At 42.9% G+C, this 12,500-nt stretch overlaps 2 protein-coding genes across 2 annotated transcripts in view; one reads left to right on the forward strand and one right to left on the reverse strand.

Annotated features, from left to right (window-relative positions):
- The window catches only part of LOC120544555 (E3 ubiquitin-protein ligase Siah2-like), a gene marked incomplete at its 3' end in the record, with an annotated part of 540,100 nt that overhangs the window by 75,403 nt on the left and 452,197 nt on the right, over nucleotides 1–12,500 (reverse strand).
- arrb2a (arrestin, beta 2a) overlaps nucleotides 1,581–12,500 on the forward strand; it is a 45,188-nt gene continuing 34,268 nt past the window's right edge. Inside the window, exon 1 of the mRNA XM_039778419.1 lies at nucleotides 1,581–1,840. Within this exon, the coding sequence (XP_039634353.1) occupies nucleotides 1,818–1,840 (23 nt within the window). The 5' untranslated portion in view covers nucleotides 1,581–1,817. The remainder of the gene's footprint in view (nucleotides 1,841–12,500) is intronic.

Raw genomic sequence — 12,500 nt, forward strand, 5'->3', positions numbered from 1 at the left:
GGTTCACCCTCTGTCTGAAAACGCTCCGTTTTAAGCGCCTGTCTCTTTAAGACCGTCCTGTAAAAAAGCCCAGAGAGTCCACATCTCATTAAATATCTCGTTAAATATCTTAAAATAACGGTATTACTGGCGATAAATAAGCGATATATTAAAGTGTTCTCGCTTCTGCTGCTGTCAGCGATCTGCTAAAATACAACAAACTGCTCGTTGGGAGGAAATTATTTACATTTACAACTTTCTGGCCCTTTTTTAAAAGGCTATTTCAACAGATAAAAAGCTGTGCATGGGCTTTAATATGTCAGATTTTGAGGCAGAAACAGCCTTTCACACACACAGGGTAGAAGCTGCCATCACTTTTGGGCAAAAAGTGCATTTTATGGGCTTTATTACTCCTTTTTAAAAGGTATTTTTTTAAAATAAAAGAAATAAAGTGTCAAAAGAGAAGAAAAACATCCAAAATGACAAAAAACATTAAACATGTTTAAAAAAAAAAGCATTAAACATTTTGAAAAGGCGCCATAAAGGTTCAAAAACAAAGAAAAAAAGAGTCAAAAACAGCTGATTTCTTGCCCATAGGGCACCATGTTGGTTAGTACTGGCACGCACACACACGCACACACACAGACACACACAGAAATACACAGAGAAAGACACACAAACACACAGAAAGAAAGACAGGCAGACAGACAGACACAGAAAGACACACACATGCGCACACACGGAGAGAGAGACACACACACACGGAGAGAGAGACACACGCACAGAGACACACAAACGCACACACGTGCACACAGAAAGACACACAAACACACACAGACACAGAAAGACACACACGCGCGCACACAGGCACACAGAAAGAGACAGAGAGACAGACAGACACACACACACACACACAGACACAGAAAGAGACAGACAGATAGACAGACACACACACAGAGACACAGACAGATGCACAGACACACACACACACACACACACACACACACACACACACACACAGACAACACAGAAAGACACAAACAAACACACACACACACAGAGACACAGAACCAGATGCACAGACACACACACACACACACACACACACACACACAGACACAGAAAGAGACAAAATAGACACACACACACACACAGAGACACACACAGATGCACAGAGACACACACACAGACACACACACACAGACAGACACACACAGACACAGAGACACACACACAGACACACACAGACAGACACACACAGATGCACAGAGACACACACACACAGACACAGAAAGACACACGCGCACACAGACACAGGCACACAGAAAGAGACAGACAGATAGACACACACACACACAGATAGACACACACACACACACACACTCAAAAAAGAAGAAGACAAACATCCAAAATGACAAAAACACCAAATTTATTTTTATTTTTTATTTTTTTTAAAGCATCAGACATTTTGAAAAGGCGGCAGAAATTATAAACAAAAGGTACAAAAACAAAGAAGAAAGGGTCAAAAACAGCTGATTTCTTGCGTATAGGGCACCACATTGGTTAGGACCGGCACTGCGCACGCACACACACACACACACACACACACACACACGCACACACGCAGAGAGAGAGATCCTGCCTTTGCGGAAGCCAAGAGGAGCCAAGGCGGCGCTAAATTAAATTAGCATACTAACTAGTTAGCCGTGCGCCGATGTGGATGGACGGGTGAAAACAGGTCGGAGCTGCCCGAAGAAACACACGTCTTCTGAAGTCAAGACACCGCCAGGTCCGGGCTCATTTTGTCGGGATCTTCCTGCCGTCCGCCTGCCGAGGAGATGGGGGACAAGGCGGGCACCAGGTAGGACGGCTAGGCTAGGCTACCGACGCTAACGGCTAGTTAGCACCTAGTTAGCATCCGTTCTCACGCAGTTTGCTAACGTTGGCCCGAGCGGGGTGGGGTGGGGGAGTTTTCCCCCTGATATACCCGCTTTATATGACCACAAAACCCCGACTCGGAGATGTCGGAGTGCCCCCCCTGGGTCATGGTCTAAGGGTTTACACGATGACCTCGTTCGCGGGATGCGAAGTTAGCACAGCAGGGTGGGGTTAGCTAACCCGAGATGCGTCTCTCCGGCGGACAGGACGGCTGCTGTGCCAGACCTCACTCGGAAATCTGTCAATTCTTGATATCTTGTTGCTGCACCTCTCTCGAGACAAAAAAAATCTAAATAACTGTCAAATCATTACGGTCATTTAATCCAGCGCACGCGCAACTCACGCAACTGCACTTGTTTTAATGTAATGTACGTTTTAAGTGTCTTAAACAGGAATTCCCACGGTGCTTTTCCCAACAAAATACGGCCGTAGTGGGCGGTATCGACCGATAGAAATATACGCATAAATATGCGATTTCATGGAGTTATAGTGAAGTTTGTCGGAAGGTGTCATTGCCGATTATAACTTAACATTTAAGCGGTTCATAGCATGTGTAGGTTTGTGTGTTATCTTGTTGATTTCACGAGGTACGTTTTAAAATCAATATATTTCCAATGGAGTTTGGTGCGGACGGGGCTATCTGCGTTAGCCTGCTACCAACCGAGGCTAGTTTCTTGTGGTGATTGGCTGTGGCTGTATTTTGACGCGTATTTTAAAAGGCTTGTTTTTTTTGGAAACCCAGCGTAATGTGATGTTATGAGAGGGAGCGCAGTTGGCTTCGGGTGCTGGTTGAATAGGCAAAGCGAGCAGGTAAACAGTGGGGGAAAACGCCTCTGGCTCCGGTTGTTTTTGGCTGACAGTGTGACACACTTTGAACATATTACACAGATTATTTAGGTTTCTTTAAAGCTTCAGGATTCCACCTTTTTATTACACATTTACCCCATGAAAGTGTACATACCATGGGATCAATAAAGTATCCATCTCTCTCTCTCTCTCTCTCTCTCTCTCTCTCTCTATATATATATATATATATATATATATATATATATATATATATATATATATATATATATCATGATGTGAAAAAAATAGTATTTGTAGAGTACTTTTCATACAAGAGTAGGTTTACAATACAACATAAACATGCAAAAAATAGACAATAAAATGATGGTGGATGATAAAATATACAAGTAAAGGTTAAAAAACAACAACAGTCCATTAAGAATAATAAGTAAAAACACAAAATTAGACATTGGCATTAATTTAAAAGTCAAAATAAATGAACGAAAAGGCTTTTCAGCCGAGCCCTGTATCTCTGCGTAGCTTCTTCGTGATCTTAAACTGCGCTCCAGGTAACTCGTGTTTTCACCACGTGCTAGAAATAAATAGACATAAATGGGCAACGTGAAGTAATTCGGCACATTGCGATCAAAACAATTCACGCACGAGTGTGTGCTACTACGGGTTGTGTTTGTTAAATGAAGCCCGAAATATGTGGCCGACGAGAAATCGCTAGCAGCAGCTAGCGCTAGCTAGAAGGGTTTGTCGTGACTTTGCCTGGAGCGCTACCGAGTCGTGACTTGAAGTCGTAATTTACGAAGTGTGTGTGTGTGTGTGTGTGTGTGTGTGTGTGTGTGTGTGTCTCTGTGTGTGCAGAGAGGACAGACAAGCTCGCGCTTAAGCGCTCAGGCGCTTTCGGAACCGAAATTTGGCACCGAAAGATGAATAATTTTTCGATACTCGTAGGATTGGAGTATTTCTTTCAGCCCTAGTTTTGGCAGCGTTGTTTTAATCCAGATTATCTGCAGGATATCTATCTATCTATCTGTCTATCTATCTGTCTATCTATCATCTATCTATCTATCTATCTATCTGTCTATCTATCTATCTATCTATCTGTCTATCTGTCTATGTATCTATCTATCTATCTGTCTATCTGTCTATCTATCTATCTACCTATCTATCTATCTATCTACCTATCTACCTATCTATCTATCTATCTGTCTATCTATCTGTCTATCTGTCTATCTGTCTATGTATCTATCTGTCTATCTATCTATCTCTATCTCTCTCATACATACAGTACAGGCCAAAAGTTTGGACACACCTTCTCATTCAATGCGTTTCCTTTTTATTTTCATGACTATTTACATTGTAGATTCTCACTGAAGGCATCAAAACTATGAATGAACACATATGGAATTATGTACTTAACAAAAAAGTGTGAAATAACTGAAAACATGTCTTATATTTTAGATTCTTCAAAGTAGCCACCCTTTGCTTTTTTTGATAACTCTGCAAACCCTTGGTGTTCTCTCAATGAGCTTCATGAGGTAGTCACCTGAAATGGTTTTACCTTCACAGGTGAGCTTTGTCAGGGTTAATTAGTGGAAGTTTTTCCCTTATTAATAAAAAAGCAATATATATGTATATAATATATATAAATATTGCGATACTACGCTGTATTGATCTTTACACAATGAGATTTTAGATAAATAATCATCAGTAAGGTGGATATAACGTCTAAGTGGGTAAAGGCAAGTCAGTCCCTCCCCATTTTTTTTCAAATTCGCCGCACTTTCGCCGCATAAATTGCAGATTTCCGCGCAAAATATGCGGTGCTTGCATGATGTCATAACCTCTGCATTTTCGTTGCAAGAAAAGTCCCATAATATATCTCAGCAGAAAGTTGAAAAAATGTTGAAAAAACAGCTACAACAGTCTGGTAAGTTCGGAAAAGTACATCACTTTACTGTAATGCAGCCTTTAAAACCAGGAGAAGACACTTATGTCATATCACGATATTAGGATATCCAAAATCTAAGACGATATCTAGTCTCATATCACGATATCTAGTCTCATATCACGATATATGAATATATATTGCCCAGCTCTATGTCCGAATCACAAGCTTACACATCCTGTTGTCTAGCGCTGCTCCTTCTTAGTCGATTAGTGGACTAATCGTTGGTTCTGGTCTCAGTCAGCTTAGATCTCTGTACTCCATTAGTCATGTCTGATGCTGTTTTCACGCTGAATGACGTACGATAAGAAACGTACGATAGGGGTGGGAATCACCAGAGGCCTCACGATACGATATCACGATACTTATGTCGCGAAACGATATTGCGATACTTATGTCACGATATTAAATCATCGTGATACTTGTCACGATACGATATCGTTGCGATACTTATGTCACGATACGGTAATCACGATACTTATGTCACAATACGATATCATCACGATACTTATGTCACGATACAATATCATCCCGATACTTATGTCAAGATACGATATCATCCCGATACTTATGTCACGATACAATGTCATCCCGTTTTATTATAATAATATTTGTGATTGATATCATCCGATACTTATGTCACGATACGATATCATCACGATACTTATGTAACAATCACGATATCATCCGATACTTATGTCAGATACATATCGTGATACTAATGTCAATACAATCATCCGATTCTTATGTCCGATATATCCGATATTATGTCAATGATACGATATCATCGCGATAATTTATGTCAAGATACGATAGATTATCAATCAATGTATCTCCGTATCTCCTTATGTACGACGATATCATCCCGATTCTTATGTCACGATATTAAATATGCGATACTTGTCACGATACAATCGTGTACTTATGTATACCGATATCATCCCGATTCTTATGTCACGATACGATATCATCACGATACTTATGTAACGATACGATATTATTGCGATTTTAAACATATTTGCGATATTCTGCGATATATTGCAATGTATTTACCTTTTTTCCAACTTCAAATTTTTCCCAATTTCAAATGATGTCCCCAAAAGGAAACTTTGTCAACATCTGTTTTATCTAAAAAGATACATTTCTCTGTTTGTTCATCTCACTTCAGTTTTATTGCTGCAAAATCAGACTGTCAAGCAGACAGACTGACCCAACACATACATCATAAAAGATCCATACTTGGCGTCTGTGTATCGATACAGTATTGCCACGAAAAATATCGACGCTTCCCCACCCCTAACGTACGAGCTCATCTCTGGTAAACGCAAGAACTAAAGTGGTGCTTTTAGCGCGACTCTTAGCGGAGAAACTCAGATTTACAGATCTGTCGGTTTTTAAATCAACTAATCGATCAGTCGGTGCAGTTGATTCGGCGTCCCGCTGTCCTCCTCTTCTTCTTCTTCTTCTTCTTCTTCTTCTTCTTCTTCTTCTTCTTCTTCTTCCTCTTCTTCCTCTCTGAGCTCCTCTACTTCATCGTGGTGGTGGGTCTGTATCCGAGCAACCGCGTCAGACCGTCTCTGTTCTCAGGAGACTTTGGGTTCAACTGTAGTGAGATCTCCAACTGTCTCGGGAGGACACACACACACACACACACACACACACACACACACACACACACACACACACACACACACATATATATATATATACATACACACACACACACACACACAGAGAGACACACACACATAGAGACACACACACACACATAGAGACACACACACATACATAGAGACACACACACACATAGAGACACACACACACACATAGAGACACACACACACATAGAGACACACACATACATAGAGACACACACACATACATAGAGACACACACACACACACACAGACACACACATAGAGACACACACATAACATAGACACACACACGTATATACATAACAAAGAGACACACATAGACACACACAGACACACACATACACATAGACACACACACACATAGAGACACACACATAGAGACACATAACATAGACACACACATATACATAAAGACACACACATAGAGACACACACACAGACACACACACACATAGAGACACACATACATAGACACACACATATACATAAAGACACACACATAGAGACACACACACACATAGAGACATACACACATAGACACACACATATACATAAAGACACACACACACACACACAGACACACACATAGAGACACACACATAACATAGACACACACACGTATATACATAACAAAGAGACACACACATAGACACACACAGACACACACATACACATAGACACACACACACATAGAGACACACACATAGACACACATAACATAGACACACACATATACATAAAGACACACTACATAGAGACACACACACACAGACACACACACACACATAGAGACACACAACATAGACACACACATATACATAAAGACACACACATAGAGACACACACACACATAGAGACATACACACATAGACACACACATATACATAAAGACACACACAGACACACACAACGCAGCCGGCAGAGGTGTGTGTGTCTCTGTGTGTGTCTCTGTGTGTGTGTGTGTGTGTTTGTGTGTGTTTGTGTGTGTGTGTCTGTGTGTGTCTGTGTGTGTGTGTGTGTGTGTGTGTGTGTGTGTGTGTGTGTGTGTGTGTGTGTGTGTGTCTCCTGTGTGTGTGTTTTGTGTGTGTGTCTGTGTGTGTCTGTGTGTGTCTGTGTGTGTGTCTGTGTGTGTGTGTCTGTGTGTGTGTGTGTCTGTGTGTGTGTGTGTCTCTGTGTGTGTGTGTGTGTGTGTGTGTGTGTGTGTGTGTGTGTGTCTCTGTGTGTGTGTGTGTGTGTCTCTGTGTGTGTGTGTGTGTGTGTGTGTCTGTGTGTGTCTGTGTGTGTGTGTCTGTGTGTGTGTGTGTGTGTGTGTGTGTGTCTGTGTGTGTGTGTGTGTGTGTGTGTGTGTGTGTGTGTGTGTGTGTGTGTGTGTGTGTGTGTGTGTGTGTGTGTGTGTGTGTGTGTGTGTGTGTAAAACGCTTCGGGACATCTGTTATTTCTGTACATATCTGACTCTGTTTTTGGCATTTTTAATCTCATATGTTTTGTTACTTTTTTTTTAATCGAGAAATAAATACTTTTTAAATCCCCCAAAAAAAAAACTCGTTCTTGTGACTTGACGAGACAATTTCTGTTTACTGTTGCCAAGCAACCAGGGGTATAGGCTACCAAGGGGGGTAAGCGTTAGCTTCAGAACTCCAACCTCCCATGGCGCCATTCTGACGCTACAAAGAGATCACCTCCCGTTAGCATCCCACTGACTAGCATACATTTTAGCGCCACTTTGACAGCGAATAACTTTACATTTGAAGCGTTTAAAGACTCTATTTGTCCCGTTGTTTATTTCTAAAGAAACACGACAATGTATAAAAGGCTCCATTACCTTGTAGCTCACGTTATGGCTCCGTAGCAGACGCTTTTATAACAATAGGCTAACGATTGGGTCATAACCACGAGACTTACTGTCACACAGTAGAGGAATTACCGTATAGTACAGGAGAAGCTCACAGGCAGTTTGGACTTCCATTATCTGTTTAGGTTTAATTCCTAATGTTAACTAGCGTGTTAGTGATCAGTAATTAGCCTGTGCCTATGTTATCTCCTTACATATCCCTACGCTCTCTCCGTCTCGTGTGGTCAGGCTCTACCGTGGTTGTTCCTTGCTGTGATTTGGGCAAAGCGGCGCTGTCCACTTGTGTCTGAACTCTCCCCACTTCACTTCCTGTTAGGAAACAGGTGGGAACAGGGAGAGGAGAGAGGAAGGGAGCGGGGAGCACAGCCAGACATTATGCCAACAACAGCGGCGGCGGTGGCGGGCGGCTGTGGCGGTGGCGGCCGGCCCCGTAGAGACGCCGTTATCCGACAGGAACCGTGTGGCTTCCGCCCAGATCGGCTGATTGCACGCCATCGGCACGCCGGGGCGCTGCCGATGGCGTCGCTGTCCACACGTCACGCGGTGGTCGGAGGTGGAAACGTTTCCATTTTAGTCTCCGTTTCATGCTGATTGTCCCACGAACTGCACCACACACACACAGACACACACGCACAGAGACACACACACACATGGAGACACACAGAGACACACACACAGAGACACACACACAAAGACACACACACACATGGAGACACACACACAGAGACACACACAGACACACACAGAGACACACACACACACACACACACACACACACACACACACAGAGACACACACACACACACACACACACACACACACACACAACCCACAACACACACATAACACACACACACACATGGAGACACACACACACACATGGACAAACACACACACACACAGAACAACACACACACACACACACACACACACACATGGAGACACACACGCACACAACACACACACACACACACACATGGAGACACATACACACACAAACGGAGACAAACAAAAACAAAAACGGAGACACACACACACACAGAGACACACACACACAACAGAGACACACACACACACACATGGAGACACACACACAGAGACACACACACACCCACACACACAGACACACACAAGAACACACACATGGATAACACACACACACAGAGACACACACACACAGAGACACACCACACAACACACACACACAAACACAAGCAGACACAAAAACAGACACCAACACAAAAGACACAACACACATACAGACACACACACACACACACACACACACACACATGGACACACAACGCACATAGAAACACACACACAGAGAACACACCAACACACACACATGGAGACACACACACACACAGATACACACACACACACACAGAGACACACACACATGGGAGACACACACACAGAGACACACACACACACACAATGGAGACACACACACACAGAACACACACGACATGGAGACACACACACAGAGACACACACACACACACACATGGAGACACGCACATGGAGACACACACACAGAGACACACACACACACACACATGGAGACACACACAGAGACACACACACAGACACACACACAAACGGAGACACACACACAGAGACACACACACACACGACACACACACATGGAGACACACACACAGAGACAACACACACACAATACACACACACACATGGAGACCACACACAGAGACACACACACAGAGACACACACACAGAGACACACACACACACACATGGAGACACACACACAGAGACACACACACAGAGACACACACACAGAGACACACACACATGGAGACACACACACACAGAGACACACACACATGGAGACACACACACACATGGAGACACACACACACAGAGACACACACACAGAGACACACACACAGACACACACACACACATGGAGACACACACACAGACACACACACACACACACACACACACACACACATGGAGACACACACACACACACATGGAGACACACACACAGAGACACACACACAGAGACACACACACGAGACACACACACACGAGACACACACACACATACACACACACACATGGAGACACACACACACACATGGAGACACACACACAGAGACACACACACACACACACATGGAGACACACACACACAAACACATGGAGACACACACACACACACACAGACACATATTAAAACCTTGAGTCTTTCAAACATCAACATGTCATGTATTAATATGTATTCGTGTCTAAACAACATTTAAACATCTTTTCCTGTTCTGTGTTGCCTGGAAACGCTTCCAAAATAGGAGTCGGTCCTATTTCTAGCGTGCACGCGTGGAAATACTCTGTCTGTCTGTCTGTCTGTCTGTCTGTCTGTCTGTCTGTCTGTCTGTAGCATCACGTGGGGACAGACTCATGGTTTATCCTCCTGGGAAGTGTTTTGGAAGCAGCCAGCCGAGCGTTAAAGTGTTTACGGTGCAGCTGGGTGTTTTCTTGAAGGCCTTTATTCCCACGGCGACCAGGAACGTGGGGGGGGGGGCGGGGGGCGGAGCCAAATGACGCCGTCGGGCTCCGAGATAAACACCTGATGCTCGAGACGGGGGAGTTTAAAAACTAATGTTCAGCGTCAGTCAGAATCCACTAAAAGTTGTGTTGTTGCCGCTGACAGACTCAGGTTATTATTCTAAGTGTCTGACAACATTATGGGATGGATCCCTACAGAGATCGACCTTTTAGTTAAAGAGTAAGATCTTTTTAGTTTAACATGAAACAGCCCCGAAATCACCATCACCAAACTACACCAGACTCCATGTAAATAATCAGGACTTTTAGTGTGTATAGAGCCAGCATATCTCCACCAGACTCCATGTAAATAATCAGGACTTTTAGCGTGTATAGAGCCAGCATATCGCCACCAGACTCCATGTAAATAATCAGGACTTTTAGCGTGTATAGAGCCAGCATATCGCCACCAGACTCCATGTAAATAATCAGGACTTTTAGCATGTATAGAGCCAGCATATCTCCACCAGACTCCATGTAAATAATCAGGACTTTTAGCGTATATGAGCCAGCATATCTCCACCAGACCTCACGTAAATAATCAGGACTTTTAGCGTATATAGAGCAGCATATCCCACCAGACTCCATGTAAATAATCAGGACTTTTAGCGTGTATAGAGCCAGCATATCTCCACCAGACTCCATGTAAATAATCAGGACTTTTAGCGTGTATAGAGCCAGCATATCTCCACCAGACTCCATGTAAATAATCAGGACTTTTTAGCGTATAGAGCCGAGCATATCGCCACCAGACTCCATGTAAATAATCAGGACTTTTAGCATGTATAGAGCCAGCATATCTCCACCAGACTCCATGTAAATAATCAGGACTTTTAGCGTGTATAGAGCCAGCATATCTCCACCAGACTCCATGTAAATAATCAGGAATTTTAGCGTGTATAGAGCCAGCATATCTCCACCAGACTCCATGTAAATAATCAGGACTTTTAGTGTGTATAGAGCCAGTATATCTCCACATGTAAATGGGTGAATTAAAGGTTTATTTCATCCAAACCAGAGTGGTGATTGTTGCAACAGCGGGAAAGATGAACCAAGACGGCTTTTCATGGTTTTTATTTCCTTTCTGTCCACTTTGAATAAAGTGTGTTTTACGATGATAAAAGTCCTGATTATTTACATGGAGTCTGGTGGAGTTTGGTGATGCCTGAACTTGCTACAGCCGCTAATCCGAGAGCATCCAGACATATAGAGGAGTCCTGACTGGACACGCAAGGCTTTGTGGCGGCAGATCAATAACTTTTTAACAGCATTGTTTATGAAGACTATCTCTCCATCTGTATTCTCTCCATCTGTATTCTCTCTATCTGTATTCTATCTATCTGTATTCTATCTATCTGTATTCTCTCTATCTGTATTCTCTCTCTCTATCTGTATTCTCTCTCTCCATCTGTATTCTCTCCATCTGTATTCTCTCCATCTGTATTCTCTCCATCTGTATTCTCTCCATCTGTATTCTCTCCATCTGTATTCTCTATCTGTATTCTATCTGTATTCTCTCTATCTGTATTCTCTCCATCTGTATTCTCTCCATCTGTATTCTCTCTATCTGTATTCTATCTGTATTCTCTCCATCTGTATTCTCTCCATCTGTATTCTCTCCATCTGTATTCTCTCCATCTGTATTCTCTCCATCTGTATTCTCTCTATCTGTATTCTCTCCATCTGTATTCCTTCCATCTGTATTCTCTCCATCTGTATTCTCTCCATCTGTATTCTCTATCTGTATTCT

The sequence above is a fragment of the Perca fluviatilis genome, chromosome 16 (genome assembly GCF_010015445.1).
Source record: "Perca fluviatilis chromosome 16, GENO_Pfluv_1.0, whole genome shotgun sequence".
NCBI lineage: Eukaryota > Metazoa > Chordata > Actinopteri > Perciformes > Percidae > Perca > Perca fluviatilis.